The sequence below is a fragment of the Taudactylus pleione genome, unplaced genomic scaffold (assembly GCF_031769625.1).
Source record: "Taudactylus pleione unplaced genomic scaffold, aTauple2 ptg000842l, whole genome shotgun sequence".
In the NCBI taxonomy this organism is placed as follows: domain Eukaryota; kingdom Metazoa; phylum Chordata; class Amphibia; order Anura; family Myobatrachidae; genus Taudactylus; species Taudactylus pleione.
The window spans coordinates 6,898,544-6,923,033 of record NW_028285244.1 but is presented as its reverse complement, the minus strand read 5'-3'; the positions used below and the strand labels follow the sequence as shown (position 1 = coordinate 6,923,033).

Genomic DNA, 24,490 nt, shown 5'->3' with positions numbered 1-24,490 from the left:
TCCCATGCACCTATGTAGGTGTCTGTGTGTACGTGTGTGCGTATATAGTATAATATAGATAGATAGATAGATAGATTATATACTGATATTTTCCCATTCCTTGTATGAATATTTCCTAATCATTGGGAAGTCCGGTTTATAATCCCTAACTGGGGTTATGACTGATGATATATCCCTTTCACGGGAAAACTGATGCACGGTACCCTTTGCGGTATTCCATATTATTGACTTGTCGCATACGGCACAAGCTATATCAGAAATCAGAATCTCTACAGTGGCCTCTACATACGTTTCCTATCAGAGAATGGAGAATCCAAGTTCTATTGCATCCTCAGGGCTTAAGTGGTTAAATTACAACAGAGTTGCTGCTCCTATGCCTGAAGGACTGGGGCCACCTGCTGATATAGGCAGGGTCAGGCCTGGGTTATATTAGATGATGGGCATAAAGTAAAATGTTTGTTTTCCATATCACTCTTGTTGTGACTACTATGATGTCAGGGGTCACTGGTAGGGATCCATCATCTAATAGGTGATATTTCCATGTGTTCCTTGACCGGTACAGGGTTTTAGTTAATACCTTAATTCTGCCTCTTGGCTTATAAGTACTTCATCATTATAAGTGTTATTGTAATGATACACTAGTAGACCGGTTTTGGGGTATATGTATAATCTCTATATGGATACACATCCCTAATGGAACAAGCTCAGGTATAGAATGTGGTCCTGTTAATGACCTTCATGTCTCCACTAACATTGTGCTAGTTTCTACAATATTTTCTAACATCTCCAGACTGCAGTTAGTGCTGTAGAGAATGGGTTCTTGCCCAACAAAGCCACTCTCAAAGTTGAGGCAGGTTGCTGTGGGATGGAAAAGGTCAGTGACATTCTATGTAGCGTCCAGAAGGCTTCTGGTTGCTCACAGGTAAGTGGGTTTACCCACTAAGGTCTCGGAAGATGCTCCTATTCCATGCAACCTAACATTACATAGTCATTATTCTCTTCTGCACCCTAGCTGCTGTCCTAGCAGCCAATGTACTCCTTTTATGGCACCTGTTCATATCTGTTGGCTCTACACTTTTTCGAGCTTATATGGGCCGTGTAGGTTCATAGTTCCTACATAGCAATCAGTGCCACTATTCTATTAGAATCTCTTTGGTCTGGCCTAGGGTGCATCTATGGCCTACTGCACATCTTACGTGGAAGTGTGACATTCACTATGTTCCATGCCTGACGCAAAAACTACAGCCACACCACACATCATATTGGAAGTTATGCTGTGTTGGGCCTGGTTAGTACTTGGATGGGAGACCACCTGGGAATACCAGGTGCTGTAGGTACACTGGTTGGCTTTCCTGTTCAGTATCTGTTGATACTTTCATTACTCTCACAGGTTCCTGTCGGGTACTTTCATGGTTGTCCTAGTGCTCTAACCTTGCTTTATGGGATGCTTCACAATATGGGTAGCTCGCTCTCCCTTGGTGGCTGTTGCATCAGTGTCGATATCTTTATACGTATCTGTATGATTTTGTTTATGTCCGGCAGTGCTGGGATTATTCTGTCTGCGACTGTGGCATCTTCCTGTTTTCGACTCTACATTGGAATTTTCTCGAGTTCTTCTCGTGTTGTTGACCTTCTCCAATGGATTCTGGTTGGAGCTCTCTGCTACCAACAGTCCGGTTTGGTCTGTTTCAGCTGAGATTACACTGTTCTGTAGCTTCTCATCTGCGGTCGTTGCCTCGCTAGCTGTTCTGTACCTTTCCACCTATGCTGTATGTTGTGGAAATTCTATGGCTGTTCAGTGATGGAATTCTGATTGTCTTTTGTGCTCTACGACACTTGATCCTCAGCCCTTGCCTTTTCTTTGGGCCTACGGTTCTTGGCGGTCCCTGTTTAGGTTTGGCCAAGGGGTCGGCCAGTTCTCCGCGCTTCCCACCCGGGAGGTTGGCTTTGGGACGTCCCCACTGTCTTGACCTCCAGTGTCCCCTAGTGGATGAAGGAGAAAACAACAGGATTTTGGTACTTACCGATAAATCCCTTTCTCCGATTCCACAGGGGACACTGGACACCCGCCCAGCGCTGCGTACCTGCCGTTTTGGTTGGTTCCTTATAAGGTTGTGTGACTGCATGTGTTCCCTGCAGTGGGTTCCACTGTTCTCCTTCCATCGGTCTTGTTCAGTTCTGTGGACTTTCTCCTCCTTGTCTTCCTATTGTCCTCCGTCTCCTCTCGGGCTCAGTTCTTAAACTGGGGCTGATGGGGCATAGAGGGGGAGGAGCCAGTCACACTTCTAAATTAAAGTGCCAGGCTCTACTCTACCACCGTCTATACCCCAATGTCTTGAACTCCAGTGTCCCCTGTGGAATCGGAGAAAGGGATTTATCGGTAAGTACCAAAATCCTGTTTATTCCTTGTTAGCTATGTCTCTTCCTTATGTGTTTTTCTATTATACTAGCTGCTGGAATAGGTGGATCCACCTTTGTGGTTTAATGGTATTTTTTTTACAAGTACAGCCTCTATCTTATACTCTTAAGCTGGCCACACACTAGACCAACTTACATCCAAGCAGCGAACTAGTTGATTGGTTAGAATGAAAATCTGGTGAGGTATAAAAGCAAATGACAATCAGCAATTTACTCTCAAACGCCGGAAAATGGACAAAAACTGTTGTTTGAACACATTGTTTAGATCAAACATTTAACAAACTTGTCTAATGACCATTTTCATCTGTTTTCTGGCATTTAGGAGCAAATTGCTGATCATCATTTACTCCAATTCCTTACCAGATTTTCATTCCAACCAATCAACTAGTTGGATGAAAGGTGGTTAGTGTATGACCAGCTTTAGGCCGGGTACACACTAGGACAATATCTGGGCGATTTGCTGTACTGGAACGGCCAATCGTCTACATCTTTTAGTGTGTACCCACAATTGCGTACTATCGCGGGTCGCATACAAGATCTTGTTGGCCGTGCTGAACGCATATGCAGTCTCCTGTGTACACCATTTGGCTGATTTTATCGGGTTTCACCTATTTTCTTTGCTATTTGTGTAATTAATTTCTATTATGATGCCATGTAGAAGGACAATTGCTTTTGTCCGACCCCCCCCTCCCCTATCAGCACCCCAAATATGGACAGTCTGCCGAACAAAAGTGAAAGATACCCTAACGTGGTGTGCCTAGGTAACAGACCTAAGGAAAGTTTTCTATAAAGTGAAATAGAATCTTAGGGTACAAAGGACAATAAAATATTTACATCTGAAACTTAAAAAATAAAGTTGTATTTACTTTATTAAAAGTACTTTTATTATTGTTATATTGATGTGTGCTACTAATTTAAGATAATGTTGTTTTAAAGGTTTTGTAAGCTACAAAAATGACTCTTTGGGGACCATAAAACAATTATGTAAGATACTTTCTTGGAGATAACATTATCAAAAACAGGGGTGAATATAATATAAATACGATTTTAGATGTCTTTCTAGATCTTTTCAACTTCTTTAGAAAGGGTTGTTTGAGAATTTTCTGCAATAGACAAAACTCTGGATTTAATATTAATACTGAGCAAATGAACGTAAGAACCTCTTGTTGTATTTTATTTTTATTGCAGCACAGAAGACAGAGTTACTGTAAAGTTTATAAATCGGGATGGAGAAACAATTGTAGCAGAGGGTAAAGTTGGAGAGTCTCTTCTGGATCTTGTTGTAGAAAAGAATTTAGACATCGATGGTTTTGGTGAGTATGGCGCTCTTCTCTGGATGTCTTTGTGATCTCATGTTTTTGAAACATTGACGAATGCTGTATGTATGTATGTATGTAACTTTTTTTTCATTTCTTGATAAAGTATGGATATAGTATCTCTCCACTTCTATCTTGTTTTATTTGTTTGCTACAGAAAAAAATGGTTAGCTCATGACGGAAGGCCATTTCTCTACTAACCTTAGTGCTGACATGTTCCTAAAAGCCTACTTATTCACCTACCAGTGTTGCCAGTAGTTACTGTTCTTTATGGGTGACTGAAGCAACTGACAGCAGAGTTTCTGTATTGGATGAGACTGTTTTCTTCAAATATTTAGCAGATTGCCCGGAGGTAAAACATACAACGGTCTCCTGTGTGAGTCTAGTAGTTCAGTAAATATGAAAGCGCTCCGAGCTCTGGAAGCTTGTTTATTTAAAAAAAAAAAAAAATCTGAGTTTCTGAAGAGCAAACTGAATGTTCTTCTCGTACACTGCAATGTTAGCAATTCAGAGAGCAGGACCATATGGAATGGGATCCCCCAGAAATCAAATTCTCCATTCTAAAGAGACAGGCAGTGGGTACCCAGATATTCAGCTCTACTTCCCACCTAGCGCAAGTTGTGCATACCTTTTGTTCCTCCTCGCGCCGCAGTATGGGTGGATGTACAAACTGAATTCTTTGGTCTTGTCTCTCCCCCTCTCTCCCCTCCATATAGGGGCTTTCTAGACCAAGAAAAAACTTTTGGCCTTGCATTGCTACCAAGCCTCCAATTGCCACAAGGGGGTATTCATGAAAGCTTGGAGAGAGATAAAATTGTGAAAGACAAAGGGCCTGATTCAGACCCGCTCGCTAGCAAGCGTTCGCTCGTAGCTGGCGATGTTTAGCAGTGTGCGTACGCTCGCCCAGCATAGACACCCCGGCTGAATGAGTGACAGGACAAGCCCTTTGTGGGTGGTAACAGGGGCAGGCCACTAGAAACGGGGGGAGTGGAGGTGCGAACGCAGGCGTGTCTGAGCGTCTTAACGCCGTTTCAGAGGCGTGCATAATTAACAGGCAGCGTCATAGGACACGTCACTTGGTTGAATATTACACTGAAGTGCTTGCGGTAGGGTATAGTCAACCACAAGCGCTGCGAATGCATCCGATGGTACTCGATGGTTGCATACACTTCCTGGAGATGACATGCGCAAGTGGGCGTCTTAAGACAGGCTGGTGGGCGTCTGCATACACAAAGCGATCGCACGCCAAGACATAGTGGGCGTGATTATGCCTTGCCGTGCGATCGGCTGCCTTGCTGGGTGTGTTCAGAATTTGCATATGCTGGGTGCGAGCGTAAACATCTAGCGAGCGGGTCTGAATCAGGCCCAAAGTACCAACCAAAAACACCTCCTGTAAATTTTCAAACACAGTCCATACAATGACAGTTAGTTAGGAGCAGATTGGTTGGCAGTTTATTTCTCAGGGGGCGCTTCAATTGTTGTGTGGGCGGCAAATAATTAATGGACGCCCAGTGTTGCAATTCAGTTGTTCTGGGTGCCCATTCATTACGCCATCTTCAGGCCCTATTAGACTGGGTTTAGCCATGTAAAATGTTCTGGTTATGGTGCCCAAACTGCATTTTGGGCGCCCTAACCACCTTCCTCCTGAAGGTGCGAACAGAAAATGCCGACCCTGGCAACTATCGCGCCCAAACGGAGCAACAATTGAATTGCTCCTTTGGGCGCAGTAAAAAAATAGCCGTCGTGTAAACAATTGAATTGCCCCCTCACAATTATCTCTTTCCAAGCTTTCATGAATGGACCTCCTAAGTGTGGGACACCTGCAAGCTCAACCTTCCTACCCCTATTTCCCCTAACACTCGTTTTTGGAACACTTTCCGGTTTCCTCCAGGATGTACAATAGACTATGCTACACAATGGTCTGATGCAGGAATTAGCTGTATTTTCCTCCTTTCCGATGCATCGCACATGTCCCCAGCTGGCACTATCCAAAAATATTTCCCCCTCGATACATTTTTGAACTTTTCTGTCTATTAACACACCTGTCTCCATCACCCCTTAGACCAGGCACAATTTCCCTAATCTATAATATGTTGTGGAGCTCATGTTCTGGCCCCCAACATAAACCTGAGCATATTGGAGATCGGACCTCGGTCTGCCCTCTGGTGAGGATATCTGGCAGGAGGTCAGGGAGACTGTGTCCTGCTCCACCATTTCCACGCTTAAGAAAACCGTGCGCATACTTTTTTTATTGCTAGTAATCTATTCCAGATAGACAGGACAAAATGTTTCCTACAGTAGACCCGGCCTGCTGGAGGGGCTGCGGCCACAGAGGAACGTTCTATCCTATATGGTGAACCTGTCCCAAGGTATCCTTATCCTGGTGCAGAATTCACAGTGTCCTCGTCACTATGGGCCTCATTCAGAGATGTGCGCTGTTTTTACACAGATGAGCGACTATCTGTCGACTGCGCATGCAGCCGTTTCCTCTATCCTGCACGCATACCTTCAAGGATTGCAGTGTGATCGACAGGAGGGTGTCATTTGGGGGGAGGAAACGGGAGTGGTGGGGGAAACGGACGGGTCGGCACCGTTATCTGGGCGGGTCGCAGCAGGCGTCAGCGATCCCTTACATATATAAGGTGGCTCCGGCATCTCAGTCCAGGCGGCCATGCTGCTTGACTGTGGGCTTACTGATATGATTGATTATCGGAGAACCTGCTTATGGGCTGTGAATGTGTAAGCAGTTGCGTTGCTATTTACGATTGGCTCCCGTAGGCGTCTCAGTACTGATGGGGGAAGGTGCTGAGTTACAAACAATTGCTCCTCCGCAGCATACGAAATCGCAGCTGTGATTGCAACACTGTACATCTCTGTGAATCGGGCCTCTGATGGAAGCTTTGATCTCTATGGACCCATAGATATATTTCTCCTCTAAATTCCCTCTCAAGACCTATTAAGGATCTCCATAAAATTTGTCTGTCACTTCCTACCAGATGCCAAATGTATGATTGCGTCCCTCTGGAAGCAAATAAAGCAGCCATTAGAGCAGGGGTCTTCAACCTTGGCCCTCCAGCTGCTGTGGAACTACACATCCCAGCATGCACTGCCATAGTTTTAGCATGCTGTTATATCAAAAAGGTGGCAGTGGATGCTGGGATGTGTAGTTCCACAGTGAGCAGATATACTCAGGTAGGCTGAGGCATTTAAGTTATGCTCCATTCGTATTAATTGGCCTGATGTGTTCAAAGGAAACATTCCCTACACCACCACCAAGTTGAACCGTTGACAAAAGGCAGGATTGATCCATGCATTCGTGTTACAGGTGTGTCCACAGACACCTGTCTGCAAATCAAAGCCTAAGGGGTATATTTACTAAAGTGAGAGTCTTTAGAAGTGGAGATGTTGCCCATAGCAACCAATCAGATTCTACTTAACATGTAACTAGCACCTTCTAGAAGATAATAGCCAGAATCTGGTTGCTATGGGCAACATCTCCACTTCTAAAAACTCTCACTTTAGTAAATGTACCCCTAAGAGTCGTGTTTTGCGATTTAGTCGCACCTTGCAACTTTTTCTTAAATTACGCATCTTAATCTGCTGTTTTATTCCAATTGCTTTGCAACAAAAATACTAAGTGTCTGGTACACTATAAGCAAATTACGGCACAAAACTCAGGAAAAAGTATGTTACCTTTTTAAAAGACAGATCCAATATGACCCGCGTCACGCATCGTTCTACTTTATCTACAACTATACCAAATCCTTTGCGGTAAAAATACTAATCCTAAACGTCTAGCACAGTAGAAACAAATTTGTATGCAACTAAGAGGCACAATTCAGGAAAAAATATGCATGCTCGGGAATCCCATAAGCCTGTGCCCACTGTAGCCTCAGGTTCCTGTTCTTGCTGTACCTGACAGAAGTGGAACCCACTGTGGTCTTATGTTGCGGTCTACTGATTCAGGGATGTATGTAATGGCGATATTTACGCAGTTGAGCGATTATCGTTCGACTGTGCATTCGTCACTGGGCACGTGCCAAGGTACCCCAGCGATGCCATGCGCAAAGAAGGTTTCTTTGCAAGTGATTGAGAACGTAGGCATGTCACGACCGTTTTCGGTGTGTGTCTCAGCCTACAACTGCCATCTCATAGGCAGAAGACATGGTGCCAGTGTCTGTTCCCATAGCCATTCTGCGCCACCATTGGATTTATCAGATGGTAGATTATCGAAGGATGTGCGACAACCGCTGCATGTTTATACGTATTTGCTTGGACCTGCGAAGCCGCCAGGTGAGCGTCTCAATACCGTTCCTGGTGGTTACAGCATTAGTATATTATCGGACAGCAGCTGCCTACGGGATTGCAGCTGCGAATGCGTTAGCGTACTTCTCTGATTCCGGCCCAAAGCTTCCTCTGAGTGTAAATTTGTTTCTAGAATTTTTTTATTTGCTTGTTTATTGCTTTGTCTGCTAATACTGAATCTTAGGTTTTAAGATCAAGGGTCAGTTGGTCGTCATCTGTCCAATTATTATACGATACCTTGCAATTTTATTGCATGGTGAGAATTTACTGCTCACTTATGTGATAACATGTAACTGTTTGGCAGGTGCTTTCTGTAAGTTATTGGCCCACCATTGTGGGAGGAATGAAAAATAGTTTATGGGATTGTTATCATTTATTCTAATCTAACTAGACTAACTTCTTTAGGAAAGGGATTGGTTTAAAACCTTGGACCACAGTGTTGCTTTTATTTTCTAGTGTTTCTGGCTTCTATCATTCTCCATGGAAGCGCCCATTTCCTTCCCCCTGAATAAATGACGTTTGCCTGTGATTTTATTTTATTTTTTTCTCACAACTGTATTCATGTTTCCCCCTGACTTTGGCTGTTCCAGTGGTAAACACTAGGTGGCACTGCTGGTTACACAAGGAATATGTATTGTACTGGTACTGTATAATCAACACAGTACTATATTTTCCTCACCCTATTTTCAAATCATTTAATAAGCATTGAAATTATGTATTTTTCTCCTCCTCTTTATTACCCCAGATATTCATAATGACAGTAAGGACTATTGTGGAATTGAAAAATGAATAACCACTTTATTCCAACTAATAATATGTATTCATGTTATTATTGCGGGTGATTAATTTGTCAAAGGAAAAGAAATGTATTAATCAAAGAACGTGTGCAAAATTTCACAAAAAGAACAACTTTGAGTATCGGATGCACGTTATTTATGAGTAATGTTTTCATCAATTATCAAAAACAAAAAGTAACTCTCAAAACTCTTGAGTGGCTATCTCGATTTTAAATGTATGATATTTATTAACATATATAGTTAATGAAATTGTAACGAGGAACAATTTATCAAGAATGCGGACGGCCTATTCTCAATCAGGAATGTGTGGCAGCTGTCACTCAATATCGCTGACGATGTGCGCTACCGCGCATCTTCAGCGACATTGCCCGTTGGACCTGCATGCAGGGGCGACATCACTGCGAGGGCCATGCTGCTGAATGCAGCATGGCCCCGCCGTTGCGATGTCGCTCCCGACATCTGTAAGTGTGTACGCACTTGCCGATGCCAGGACCCCCGCCGGGTGCCTTTTGCACGACAAGTCGGCTGGGTACACATCGTTAAATGTGTACCCAGCTTTAGACTTATGTTCCTCCAATTCTTTGGAAAAGAACATCTTTAATGGGCACACTGCTCTAGATTCTCTGTACATGTCTGGGCGCAAAATATGCTGGGAATCATCTGAAAATATAGGTGGCCCACGCTCCATCAAGATGTAAAACAATTTGTCTCAACCTGTTCACAATATGCATGGCACAAGGTATCCAGGCAAACTCCCATGGGGACATTGCTGTAATTGCCTATTCTGAGTGAGCCCTGGTCTTACATTTCCATGGACTTTGTCATCGATCTTCTAACAAATACTCCACCATCTGGGCAGTGATTTTGTACTGCTCCGAGGCAGTCTATCAGCATCCGTTCTCGCCCAACTGTTCATCAAAGAAAGTTTCCGCCTTCACGGTTGTACCGGTGATATTTTCTCCGACTGAGGTGACCAGTTTGTTGCTAAGTTTTGGAGATCCTTCTGCAAGGCTTTACATATCCAGCTTAACTTTTCTTCTGCCTATCACACACCTATCAATGGCCAAATGGAACGCGTCAGCCAAGACCTTGAAGCGTTTCTTCGGTTATGTCTCCTCATCACAGGATAATTGGTCACTTTAAGCTCATTCCTTGGGCTGAATTCGCTCACCATAGCCATTACGAAAGGTCAACCCCTTCCACTCCAATCCATATAGTCTGTGGCCTGAATCCTCAGTTACCGCCATTCTTTGTCACCCACTACTTCATTCCAGCAGCAGAATCTTTACTTTGAGATTTCACAAAAAACTTGGCACCAGATTTAGACATCTTATATAGACCTCACATTCTTTGCAGACAAGCAATGACCCTTCAGTGTGTCACAAGTATCATACAAAGAACAAAACCCACCAAGAAAATAACCAAAATGAGGGAATAGTGATCTGATAATGCAGACCAGGGTTCAGGAATGTACTGTCCGTGTGTTTATTATATAATCCCAGCTCTACATAATAAGCTTTGTCCATACCGGATTGGGTACAGGATTCTTTCACTCAGGATCTCGGCGATCAGAATCCTGATGCCGGCATCCTGACAGGTTTAGGATATCGACACCTGTCGGTCGGGAACCTAACCCTACCCCTAACACTCTCTCCCTGCACCCTAAACCTAACCGTTCCCCTCCCACCCTAAACCTAACCGTTCCGCCCCTCAACCCCCCACCTCCTCCCACAACCCCAGTGCCTAATCCTAAACCCAGTACTTACCGTCAGGATGCCGGCATTCTGAACGATTATAACTACATCCTGTCCATACCTGAGCTAGCCGCTGATTGTGCTGCACATACTTTTCCCATTACAGTTCAAATGACTTCTGAATATATATGATTTGGGCAAATGGATATTCACTAGGGATGTGCGCCGACCCCCGTGTTTTGGTTTTGGATCTGTATCTCCATCGTGTTTTGCATCTGGATTCGGTTTTGCTAAAACCGCCCTTGCGTGTTTTTGTTTTGGATCTGTATTTTTAATTTTTTTTAAATTGATAAAAACTGCTAAAATCACATAATTTGGGCTTGTTTTTTGTTTCTACAGTATTATTAACCTCAGTAACATTCATTTCCGCTAGCTTTCAGTCAATTTTGACCACCTCACAGCTCACAATATTGTTTTCAACCGAGGTTAGGCCCAAAATTTGCACAAAGCTAGCTGGCCGACTAGGCTAAGTGGCAGCAGTGGGCGGCACAAACACGTGGCAGTTTAACTTCCAACATGGCACATTAGGAAACAAATGTTTTTAATAATTCAAGAGGCCTGAGGTAGTTGGAGTATGTATGTAGTTGAAGGCGGGGAAAGGAAGATATGATTAGTAGGAAATTTGAATTACATTTTTGATTCCAAAGCAAATTTATGAGGGAGGAGGGGCATTTACCAAAATATTTGAATCATTCACATCAGCCCTTGTCCCAGAAGAATCCTTGAGCGCTATGCCTGCTGCTGGGAGTGGGTTTTCATCCCAGAAGGGGACTAGAAATATTACTAGTAGTACTTTAAAGAAACAATTGACTGTTAAACAACCCTTTGCAAGGGAGAGCAAGTATGACAGCAGTCACCCAGTTGCACATCGGATAACTGACGCCATAAAATCTTTGCAGTTATTAGATGTGCGTCCATTATCCGCCAATAATGCAGTGGTTTTAGGCAGTTAATTGAGGTCCTGTGTCCCCGCTACCAAATCCCATCTAGATTCCACTTCACTAGAAAAGCAATTCCCAACCTGGCAGCAGCCCCTTGATGAACACCACAGCATCCCTTTATAGACAACAAAGCAACCCCTACGTAGTGCGGACGGACCACCTGCAGAGTCACAAATACGTGGATGATAGACTGCGGTCTATCCGGCAGTGTCACCGAACAATAATAGCGTAGCTACAGTACCACACACACAAAAAAAAATCATAACGGATTTTTTTATTTTTGTGTGCACCCCTGGACGATACAGCACCCTTTTATGTACTGCAGTCCTAGCCCCTTGATGGACAGGACAACACAGCAGCACCCCTTTATGTACTGCATCCCCAGCCCGACAACACTACACCCTTGAACAACAACAACAGCAGCACAGACCCCCAGCGCAACACAACTGCATCCTTGAACAACAGCAGCACAGACAGAGTACATCTGTTCTGCACACTCTCTACAGCCGAAGTGAAAATGGCGCCGATCACCGAGACCTTTTATAGAATTCAAAACCCTCCAGATCCGACAGCGGGAGGATTACATTTTGCCTCGTTTTCGGTACTGAGTCGGGCGGGAAAATCCAAGCCGGTCTTGGATCCGACTCGGAATTGCAATGTCCGCATGGGTCCGGTTCTCGGAGAACCAGACTCGCTCATCTCTAATATTAATGGAAATTCCTGCTTCTGAAACAGCTGCAGTACTAATAGTTAGGTAAAGCTGCATGTCCTGTTCTGTGTAATAATTTTTCCTGAAGCCAACCTAACGACAGGCTGCAGCATCCTAGTTGACAGAAATGTTCTGTACAGATTGGTGGTCTCTCACTATGGGGGAGATGTATCAAGTCTTCAAGTTACTCATGACAACTAATCCGCTTCCAACTATCCTTTTATAGATTGCACTTGATAAATACGAACTTAACGCAGATTTGTCGATATGGACACTGGGCCTGATTCAGAGAGTGACACTAATGCGATCGATGCTGCGATTTCGTATGCAACGCAGCAGCGAAAATATGCTAATGTCTGCAAAGCTTACCTGAGCATAAGGACGCCCACTGCTGCCTTATTACCTGCGTGTGACAAAGCTTACCTGCGTAAATATCGGTAACATCGGCGACCATCTTGGCCTTGCGGCAGGTCTGACCTGCTGCAGCCTCGGGAGCTATTCAGACACGCATAGCCGCATAGGCACTCACAGTGGCTAATTTATGCACTCCAATGTAACAGCGTTTAGACGGACACACACACCTGCGTTTCTCTGATCACCCCCCCATCACCACCCCCCAAACACTGACACGCTGTCACTCACTCTGCGATGGATTACTGTGTGTGACTGTAATCGCAGTGCACACGCAGTGCGGCTTATGGGCGATGACAAACAATCACTTGATTGCGTGCGTCATGGCCTTTGCGTCAGTCTCTGAATCAGTCTCTATGTCTCTACTTGGCCACTTCCCCACTGTTTAGATGGTTTGATACATTTCCCCATCACTACACGTACGTGGGTAAATTACTGCAGCTGGGACAAGTTACTGACTAGCAGCTGAACATGCTGGATCTGGCCTATGCTGAAAACGTCAGATTATCTTTAATGATGGTTGTTTGCTAACCTGTCAGATTATCTTTGTAAATTGCATTGGCTGCCTACACACACACAGAATATTGGTCAACAAATGGCCGCCTCGACTGTGTGCATTAGCTGGGCACATTACTGCTGCCATTATAATTCCACATTCACTATCTGGCCCAACTTTGTGCAGTGAGTGAGGGAAGATTCCGGCCCTCACTGAAGAGAAATAAGTGGCTTCTGTTGTCCACGTGCGCACCTGGCTATACGGACATTTCACATAGTGTTACAGTCCAAGTGCATGGAAATACCAATATGCTAAGGACATTTCTACTTCAGGGTCCATAGGGTTTACCTTGGGGTATAGCTGGATCTGGATCCACGGGCACCACGCAGTTAAATCTTTTGCTGCACTGGGTCCATCCTCCTCTATACCCTGCCCCTGAGCCACAGGCACCTCAGTTTTAGTTGGTGCCGGGCCGTAGGCGGGTCACCCTTAGTGCAGGGGGGCTGCTAAGCTTATTTTATTTTAAGAGTTTTAATTTATTTTATTTCTCTTTTATTACTCTTCAGAGCGGCAGCATCAGACTGTCTATTGGACGTCCAAGCTGCCGCTCCTGCACCCCGCCGGCGATGCGACGCCAGTACAGATCTGGGGATCGCAGTGGGACCCCAGAGTCTGTACTAGCCGGACTCAGGAGGAATCCCTTGGCTGCTTCCGGATAGCCGGTGACCCGCGTGTGCGTGCAGCCTTCTGCCTCCGGTCTCTGGGGACAGACCGGAGGCGCTAGCAGTGACGGCGGGGCCCCCCTCTCCTCCGAAATACCCCGTGAGTCCACTAGACCACCAGGGATACTTTCCGGCAGCGGGAGCCGGCATCCCGGGGGTTAATTGCTAGCCAGGGGAGGCAGCCTTCCCTGTCTAGAGGCTCCTCCCCTCAGCTCAGCCTGCCTTTCCGCTCGGGTCTGGCGACGCTGAGCTGCATTCCTCATGTGGCCACTCCTTCTCTGAGGTCTACGGTGGCCATCTTCCCTGGCAGCATCGCAGATCTCGCAGGCAGTGTGCGGTTGGTTCCCCTGTGTACCTCTCCCCTGCGTGGACAGCGTACACAGCACTCTAGCCTTCCAAGACACTGAATCTGGGCAGGTTGATTGTAGTGACGAGGTGCAGTGAGTATTGACTTTCTGCATGGTATGTGACTTTTGCTAGTGCTGACTGTCTGTGCTTTATTTCTAAATACTGTCAGTCTATACCTATCCCTTTTCTTCTCCTACAGCCCTGGCAGATGTGTGTGGGAAGGACTTTTCTTGGATCTCACTTAAATTCATGTATTTGTGAGGTTGGTCACATACAGTTGTGTGCTACACGGTGCCATATCTGTGGGCTTGTGTGCTGCATGCTTGTGGGTGCGCCCAGAGTAAAACACTGAGCTTTCCTGTTGTGTTGATAGATATCTATCTGTATATATATATTTTATCATGTCTGATGAGGAAGTTGAGCGCTCTGCGGCTCCCACTCTGCTCTCCTGCAGACGCTGCGCTGCAGGGGTAAATATGGAGGATTTATCACAGGATGGGCTGTGTGTGAGGTGCCGTCAGTTACCTCGTCCCTCTAACTCCCCAAATTTAGGACAGGATCCTCCTTGGGCAGTGTTTTCTCAGGTGCTGGCTTCCATCGCAGACAGTCTGGCGGTCCCGACTGATCTCCCCCATAGGGGGTTACCCCAAATAACCATCCCCCCCTTCTCAGGGTATACCCCAATTATTGCAGTCTCCTCCTGGGCCTCAGACTGTTAATCCATATACGGGGTTACCTATGTATATTCAGTCTTCGGTGGCGCAGCAGTCCGTCATTCCCTTCCAGGGTCTCCGGCAGATGGGTCAACCACCATGGGTGGATGTCTTCTCCAGTTCATTCCAGAGTTTGGCGGCCTCATCCTCAGCCTTTCATACTGTTACGGAGTGACAAGCCTCAGAAGGCGTCTAAACACCCTGTTATGTCATCCCAGTCTGCGCAACTATCAGACTCAGATGCGTCCTTGGATGAGGGGGAATTGCCTGAGGACTCTGACTCGGATTCCCCTGTCCGGGAAGTGGAAATGAAAACTTCCATTAATGTGTCGGCATTGGTGAGGGCGGTGCGGTCCATTGTTTATTTAGAGGATGACGCACCGCCCCCTAAGACCAAGTATCCAAATTTTAAGCAGGCAATAGTGACTTTGGCTGTTTTTCCTCTATCTGACCAGCTGACTGATCATATGGTGGAGGCCAGGCAGTCGCCTAGTAAGAGGTGCCAGCCGCAGAAACGTTTAGCGTCTAGTTATCCATTTCCTGCAAGTCATTGCTAAAAGTGGGAAACTCCGCCTGCAGTGGATTCTCATGTTGCTCGCTTAATCAAGAGTACTACCTTGCCTATACCTTCCATTTCATCCCTAAAGGATCCCACAGACAGGAAGGTGGAGACTTGTTTAAAGTCAATTTATTCTCTCTCAGGGGCGGTGGCCTGTCCGTCCATGGCCATCTCTTGGGTGGCTAAAGCCATTGAGAGCTGGGCCAATGTCTTAGAAGATACTTATTTGGAGGAAGCTTCGGAGGTTCAGAGAGCTTTAGTGGGACAGATGAGGGATGCCACTTCCTATATTGGAGAATCGTCTTTGGATGCCAGTGTTCTGACTTCCAGAGTTTCGGCGGCAGCAGTCTCTGCTCGCCGGTCTTTGTGGCTCCGTTCTTGGAGAGCGGATGCAGATTCCAAGAAGGGCCTGGAGGCCTTACCCTTTAATGGGGTGATTTTGTTTGGCCCTGATCTGGACAAAATTGTTGATACACTGTCAAAGTCTAATGGGGGGCATCCACTAGACGATTTTAGCAGGCGATTGAACGATAATGATATCGTTATCGTTCAATCGTTTAAAAATCGTTTGCAAATCGTGCAGTAATTGTTTCTAACGATGTACGATGCGCGCTCCCGCTGGTCGTTTGATCGTCTCCACCATCGACTGAACATGCAGGTCAATTTCACTTGATTGCTTACAAATCGTTTACACATCGTTCACACTGAACGATCAAACTATGAACCACTATCTGCCCACTATAGCTGAAAGCTCTCAATCACAGATTGAAACAACATAGTTTATTGTTAGATCTTTTGCAAATCGATTGCAAATCTTTTGCAAATAGTTCAGAGTGGAAGATCAAATTTCAAGGGAAACTTCAAGGGAAAATCGTTAAGAGGTTGTAGATAGTCTACTGGATGTGCTCCTTAAGTCTGCGTTTCTGCCGTCAGCAGCTGTGCCTTCTAAGGCTAGGACCTCGACCTTTCAGTACTTTTGTACTCGGGGGAAGTCCAAGGGTCAGTCCTTCCCGAGGCAGTCGTCAACCAAGGCTGCCCCTAAACCGAAGAAGCAGACCTGGAGCACTAGATTCCCTGCTTCAAAGCCAGAGGATAAGCCTTCAGCCTGATGGGACGGGCCTCTCTGGGGGTTCCCAGAGTGGGAGGCCAACTTCAATGGTCTCAGGGGTACGCCCTTTCCTTTCCTTTCGTTCTAGACCCCCCCCAACAGTTCTTCTGCACAAGTCAGGACAAGACCAGGGCCTTGCAGATTCAGGGAGCCATAGAGTCCTTGCTGAAAGCAGGGGTCATTGTTCCCGTTCCGCTTTCTCAACGCGGGACGGCTTACTACTCTTCTCTGTTTCTGGTTCCGAAACCCAATGGGTCTCATCGGCCTATCCTCAACCTGAAGTCGCTGAACAAGTTCCTCAGAGTGCCCAAATTCAGGATAAAACTTTGCGTTCCATCATTCTGGCTATGGAACCGGGGGATTATATGGTCTCCCTGGACATCCAGGACACCTACCTCCCATGTTCCTATAGCACTTTCACACCAGCGGTATCTGAGATTTGCTATACGCCAGCTTCACTTCCAATTTCAGGCCTTTCCACAGCTCCAAGGGTGTTCTCCAAAATTATGGCTGTCATGACTGCCCATCTGCGCAGCCAGGGTATACGGCTTCTGCCGTATCTGGGCGACCACCTATTGCTGTCAGGCTCTCCGGAGGTACTTACTCAACATCTGCACCTTTCGATCGCTTGTCTGCAAGCGCATGGGTGACTGATAACTGGAAAAAGTCCACTCTGATTCTGTCACAAAGGATGGTTCATTTGGGTGCCCTTCTGGACTCTCGTCAGCAAAGGATCTTTCTGACTCCAGAAAAGATTTCCTCCCTACAACTACGAGTGAGCAGTTGTCTGAAGAGTTCCCAGGTGTCAGTTCACTCGGCAATGAGGGTTTTGGGGTCCATGGTGTCGGCATTCGACATGGTGGAGTATGCCCAGTTTCATTCCAGGCCCCTGCAGGGGCTGATTCTATTCAAATGGAATGGCTTACCACACCGGATCAGGACTCAGATGCTGGTGTTGTCTCTGGAGGTGTGCCTGTCGCTTGCTTGGTGGCTTCAGACGTCACATCTCACCAAGGGTCGCCCCTTTGGATCCCAGACTGGGTTCTGCTCATGACAGATGCCAGTCTCTGGGGTTGGGGGCGCAGTGACTGGTCCACTTTCGCTTCAGGGCCGTTGAACGGCGGACGAAGCGGTTCTTCTCATCAATATTCTGGAACTTTGGGCCGTGTACATGGCCTTCCAGTTGTCCAGTCACGCTCTTCAAGGAAGAGCCGTGCAAGTTCGGACCGACAACGCCACCGCAGTGGCGTATATCAACCATCAAGGGGGGGACTCTCAGTCGAGCAGCGATTGTCAGAGGTGTCACGCATCCTATCTTGGGTGGAGTGCCACCTTCCGCCCATCTCGGCAGTCTTCATTCCAGGAGTCCTCAATTGGGAGGCGGACTTCCTCAGCCATCATGACCTGCATCCCGGGGAGTGGTCGCTTCACCCAGAGGTATTTCAACTACTCGTGGACAGGTGGGGACTGCCGGTGGTGGACCTCAAGGTCTCCCGTCAAAATCACAAGCTACCCGTGTACAGGTCCAGGACAAGAGACGGTGGCGCAAGCCTGGTGGACACGCTGTCAGTGAAATGGACATTTCAGCTGGCGTATCTATTCCCTCCAATATCCCTGCTGCTTCGGGTCCTTCGGAAATTCAAACAGGACGGCGACATGCTTCTGCTGGTGGCTCCGGCTTGGCCCAGATGTCCTTTGTTCTCCGATCTTCGGTGCCTCTCCATCGACGCTCCGTTCCCTCTGCCTCAAAGTCGGCACCTGTTGTCTCAGGGGCCCTGCCTTTACCCGGATCTGGGTCGTCTGTCTTTGACAGCGTGGCTCTTGAGACATCCATCTTAAGGTTTTTCCAGCTCAGCTATCGGCACAATGCTACAGGCGCCCAAGCCTGCTTCCGCCAGGATTTACCACAGAGTGTGGCACACTTGTTTTTAGTGGTGTGAGTCCAGAAACTACGATCCTCAGGCGTTTTTTTATTTCTAGGATTTTTGCGTTCCTTCAGTCTGGTTTGGACCTAGGCTTACGCCTAGTTTCTTTGAAGCTTCATGTGTTTGCACTATCTGTGTGGTTCCAGCGTAGGATAGCTACTCTGTCTGATGTCCGCACCTTTTTCCAGGGTGTTCTCAGAATTCAGCCTCCCTTTGTTCCCCTAGTGGCTCCTTGGGATTTGGCGGTGGTACTTCGGGCCTTACAGGGTCCTCCATTTGAGCCTCTTGAGTCGGTAGAACTCAAGTGGTTGATGGTTAAAACTGCTTTTCTCCTGGCAATTGCTTCGGCCAGGAGGGTGTCAGATTGGGGGAGCTTTCATGTCATCCTCCTTTTCTGATTTTTCACCAGGACAGGGCGGTCCTTCGCACTCGCCCGGGTTTTCTAACTAAAGTGGTTTCTAAGTTCCACATTAATCAGGAAATTGTTGTACCAGCCTTTCAGTCACCTGACCTCTCGGCTGGTGAGGCATCTTTGGATGTCGTCCGTGCTCTCAAAGTTTATGTGGACCGGACTAGTTCCATTCGGAAGTCGGATTCCTTGTTCGTCGTCTTTGGTTTTCATAAGAGGGGTTGGCCTGCTGGCAAAAAACTTTGACCCGTTGGCTTCCTTTGGTTATTTGTGAGGCTTATGCACAGGAGGGTTTGCCTGTTCCGGCCTCTGTTAAGGCTCATTTTACTCGGTTTGTGGGTCCCTCGTGGGCTGCTAGCCGTGGCGCCTCGGCTGTTCAGCTGTATAAGGCGGCCACGTGGTCTTCCATCCAGACCTTTCTGAGGTTTTATGCTTTTGACACCTTTGCCTTTCAGGATGCATCCTTCGGGCGCCAAATTCTCCTTTCAGCACAGGAGTGTCCGCGCCCTTAGTTGAACTGCTTTGGGACATCCCCAAGGTCAACCCTGTGGACCCCCTATGGACCCTGAAGTAGAAAATAAGAGATATGGACAAACTTACCTTTGTTATCTCTGTTTCTACGAAGTCCATAGGGTCCACAGGGCGCCTGCCCTAACGCACCTGGCTTCATATGGGCATATGGCAGAGATAACAAAGGTAAGTTCTTACCATATCTCTTGTTTTATATTCACATTTAAACACCAGTGCAAAATAAGGCCTCATTATAGATGCCTTCGGTAAACCCTTTCCTCAGACACCGGTACAGGCATATAAAATGTATGCACTGTCACATTGGTTCAGTATTCTACATTCACCGTGGGGATTAATGATCCCTTAGCCCACTTATCTGATTAGTGACCTGGGTTTTTTATTTTTATAATTTTGTATTAGAGCTTTTTTTTTTTTCATTATTATTTGCTGGGGGGTGGGGTTCCTACTTGTGGCTTTTGGTTTGTTTGGGGTTCTTTGTTTTTCTATGTCCCAGGACTGGAACCAAAAATTGTATTGTCCAAAGTCACTACTGAATATATTAAGTTGTGCTGACTTGTGTTGGTCCCTGTGGTCTTATTGTGTGTGCCCTCACCATCGAGTTCCTCTCCTTTAGGAAACGCACGTGTCTCTCTCACAAGTGTTCTGGGCTATTATTTTTGTATTTCTATAGGAAAGGTCACAGCCACAGCCCCTGTATTTGTGTTAGGCTGTTGACCTGAAGGGACTTGGCATATATAGTCTCAACTTTTGTATTTGGGTTATTTTTTTTTCTTCTTGGCAGTAAGAATACATTTCACAACTCTTTGTGTTTCCTCCCCAGGTGCGTGTGAAGGGACACTGGCCTGCTCTACCTGTCACCTCATTTTCGAGGATGACATATTTCAGCAGCTGGAACAAGTTACTGACGAGGAGATGGACATGCTGGATCTGGCCTACGGCCTCACTGAAATGTAACGTCTCTTATCTGCAATGTGGCATTTACGATGGTGGTTTACTAACCTGTTTGGATTATCTTTGTAATAGCATTGGCTCCCTACACACAGAGGAATATTGGTCAACAAAATGGCCGCCTCGACTGTGTGCAATAGCTGGGTACATTACTTTGGCCATTATATTTTCTCATTCACTATCGGCCCTAAGCGCGGATTGAATGAATGTACATCAATAGATGGGAGTTTTATGGGATAGTCCTTTGATACACAATCCAGATTCAGTGTCGTTTACAGTAATTATTAGGCACAATAGGAAAATTGTCGCGTATTGGCGCAAGAAACAGTCTTATAGAGATTTGTCAAGCAAAAGAAATGTACTTTCCTTTTGTAATGAGGTCAATCACTTTCCAAAAGTTCCCAGCTTTTTTAATTTATTTTCTTTCATTTCACTCCAAATAAGCGAATAGGTAATTCAAGGGAGAAAAGAACAGAAAAAATAGTGCAATATTGCCAGGAAAATGGATAAAATGTATTAATATATCACACTCACACAACACGTGATTAATTGGGGTCCGTCTATCCTCCCGTTTTTATTGATTACCCAGATGTATTGGGACCCGATTCCACGGGACCCTCAATCTCCAAGAGCTGGATATACGAAGAACGGACACCACCAACAAAGTCAATGAGTACAACCACCTTATGCTTATCGCGTTTCGGATATAATCCTTCGTCAGAAGCATGGTGGCATATCAAATAAGAAGGGTTCTCATTTTTGTCCTGTTGGCAGCACCTTACAGTGTGGTGCGCAGTGTGTGATGATTTTTTTTTTTTTATATTGTGTAGTAATTATTAGGCCCCTGCAAGTTTCAAGGCACATATCTGTGAAAAAGCAACACCCCTATACCTACATAAATCTGGGAACTGCCCTGGGACATTGTGCTGGTTTTGCTTGTGAAAGTGGGAGACCGCAAGCGAAGGACGAATCTGCGTCAGCCAGCGCTGCACAGAAAGAGAATTCCCCATAACTAATGAAATGTATCGTTCCCGGCACCAGAAATTACCAGTCTAGTATTGTTACGATAAAGACAAGACAACATCTCAGTGCTGTTCTATCAGTGTGAGGACTATAGCTGCTTTCACTGATACTCTCCCATTGTGCCCGTCCTACCTAGGAGAAAACTACCAGTTCCATATAAATTCTCGATGGAGACTGAGCAATAGCATAAGTTGAGCATAAAATAAACAATACACCTGAATCTCTCACACAATATGTTATAAAGGTACAACATGTGTGACTGATGTGGGTGCCTATACAGTAAACTTTCCTTTTTATCCCATCCTAGGTCGAGATTGGGCTGCCAAATTTGCCTGCGGCCGTTCATGAATGGAATGACCGTCAGAGTCCCCGAGGCCGTTGCAGATGTCCGACAAGCGATGGATATGGGGAAAAACTCTTGAAATAAGCCAAATATGAAGCTGCCTATTAACATTTGGAATTTTCTTTTATAGAGTAGTTTTATGTACCAACTAACTTTTATCCTATGGAGCACCAGTTTATGAAGTGTATTTTTAAATTTACCTTGAAGTATATTTTTGTTATCTCAATTTTTTTTTTTAATGAAGCCAAAACCTTCTTGACAAACCTATTTTTACATGTGTACGGTACATAAACTCCACCAAACACACAGTGTTTTGGTTCCTTGGTTAAAATGCATGATCTCAGACTATAGAGGGTGAAGTTCTTCCATATCAAATGTTGCTGGAGATCTGTGTATGACATACTGAGATACTTGTGGTAGATTTGCTTGGGGGAAACATGTCAGGACCAAGTTCGACTTGTATCATTAGGGGACGATTTAACAAACCGTCTAAAGAAGAGAAGTACAGTTGTTACCCATAGCAACCAATCAGATTATAGCTATCATATATCTATTACATTCTAAAACATGATAGGTAGATTCCGATTGGCTGCTATGGGTAACACATCCACTGGTCCTCTTGAGAAGATTGGATAAATCTCCTCAGAGTGGATTTATTCATTTTTTTTTTCACCTGTTGTCCAAAAACTTTCTTCACAAAACCATGTGGACACCAGAGCTGTGAGCGTACAGCCGAGCATGAGAGAAGTGTATTTTACAGTTTGCTTGTCACTTCTAAGCACAATAATTATAGGTAATTTCTATTGTGAATTTAATTTTATTTAATAACCATAAACACTACACCAGTGTGGAGTATGGGAATATAATACTACACTGCTTATAGAATTGTCAATCCATTAAATAAATAATTTTCAATAAAACAGTGTTGAGGTTTTTTTTTTTCACTTATTGAGGAAATGTCTTTGGGAGCAGATCACCGGAGTCCTAGAAAGACCTTTTAAAGCCCTTACCTGGAATTATTACCAGCACTTTGGTATACTGAAGGCTACATGAGTGGCTATGTGCCCCAGGAGATGTGAGCTCTATTACAGGGCATGGTTGTAGCACCCATAGGTGTATAGTTGGCTTCTCATTCTTAGTAAAGATACTCACAAGTTTGTTGTTCAGGTGGTTATGGGACGCAGAGGCGAATCTTTCATCTAAACTGTTCTCTTCGTCTTCTGTCATACCGCAATAGAGAGGCAAGGGCTCCCAGAATTACCCAGACACAGTAATTGACAACAAAATTCACTAGTATATTAATTTATTAAATGTGAATTTATTATATATGTTTGACTATATCTTACTAAAGATAAACGTAAGTATATATAAAGAACGACAACATGTTGCAACAATACAATTAGTTAAATAGTGAGGAAGAAGGTAAAATAATATACAAATCTATTTCAATATACTAAACCCTAGAAATGTATTAGATGTGATTATAAGGCCAGTGTATCTGATATGCACATTATCCACGGAGTACGTTGGAACTGGGAAAAGCTTTATTACATTTCATTTTACAAACAAACCTTGTTGAAACAACTTAAGAGTCTATGGATTGAAGTACAGAAATGATGCCTAAGAGGCTGAAGCACGCTCGTTTGCGGAGAGTATCTTGCATGACTTCACGCTGCGCATGCGCCAGAAATGGGAGCTCGCGAGTACGGGCTAATCAGTCCCTTGCATTTGTTTCACTTCTGCACTTCCCACCGAAGAGGCGTAACTGGGGTGAGATGGGGTGATCTGCCTTAGGCAGCGTTCAGTGAGGACGTGTGTCCTATAAAACTGATAGAAACCGTAACTTGGCACCTAGTCTAGGGCATATGTAAGCACATGCTGGTGATAAAGATGACTGATGGCACACCAGCAAGCCAGGCTCCTCAATACTCCATTTACGTTCAGCTGTGCGTAATCCAAAAGTGTCATCCGATGCAGTGATGCCAAAACTGAGATGCCCAATGGGAAGATTAGAAAAACACTACAAGAACATGGTTTTCTAAGTGTTCTATAATGAGATCATGATGAGCTGGGGCAATTCTGTCTGTTCTTTTCTTTTTGTACTTCTGTCTTCTAATGGCTGCTGTTTGGGAGGCCAGGGCCGAAACTAGGATTTTTGTCACCAGGGGCAAGACAGTAATTTGGCGCCCCCCCCTGGTAATTCCCCCCTGCATCAGTGCCCCTATAGTAATGCCCCCTGAGGTAATGCCCCATGTAGTAGAGCCCATATAGTAATGCCCCTGTAGTAGAGCCCATATAGTAATGCCCCTGTAGTAGTGCCCATATTGTAATGCCCCCATAGTATTGCCCACCATACAGTAATGCCCCTGTAGTGCCCACCATACAGTAATGCCCCTGTAGTGCCCATGCTCCCATATTAATGCCCCTGTAGAGCCCATGCTTTCATAGCAATGCCCTTGTAGTGCCAATGCTCCCATAGTAATGCCCCTGTAGTGCCCCCACAGTAATGTACCTGTGGTAATGCCTCTGTAGTGCTTATGCCCCCATAGTAATGCCCCTGTGGAAATGCTCATGCCCCCATAATAATGCCCCTGTAGTGCCCATGCCCCCATAGTAATATCCCTGTAGTGCCCATGCCACCATAATAATGCCCCTGTAGTGCCCATACAGTAATGCCCCTGTAGTACTCATGCCCCCATAGTAATGCCTCTGAG

The 24,490-nt window shown here is 45.5% G+C and overlaps 1 protein-coding gene across 1 annotated transcript in view; it reads left to right on the top strand.

The window, feature by feature from the left end:
• Positions 1-22,681, top strand: part of FDX1 (ferredoxin 1) — a 31,847-nt gene extending 9,166 nt beyond the window's left edge. The window contains exons 2-4 of the mRNA XM_088458527.1: positions 3,607-3,731; positions 20,283-20,412; positions 21,741-22,681. Coding sequence (XP_088314653.1) covers positions 3,607-3,731; positions 20,283-20,412; positions 21,741-21,855 — 370 coding nt within the window. The 3' untranslated portion in view covers positions 21,856-22,681. The remainder of the gene's footprint in view (positions 1-3,606; positions 3,732-20,282; positions 20,413-21,740) is intronic.
• Positions 22,682-24,490: the final 1,809 nt, after the last annotated feature.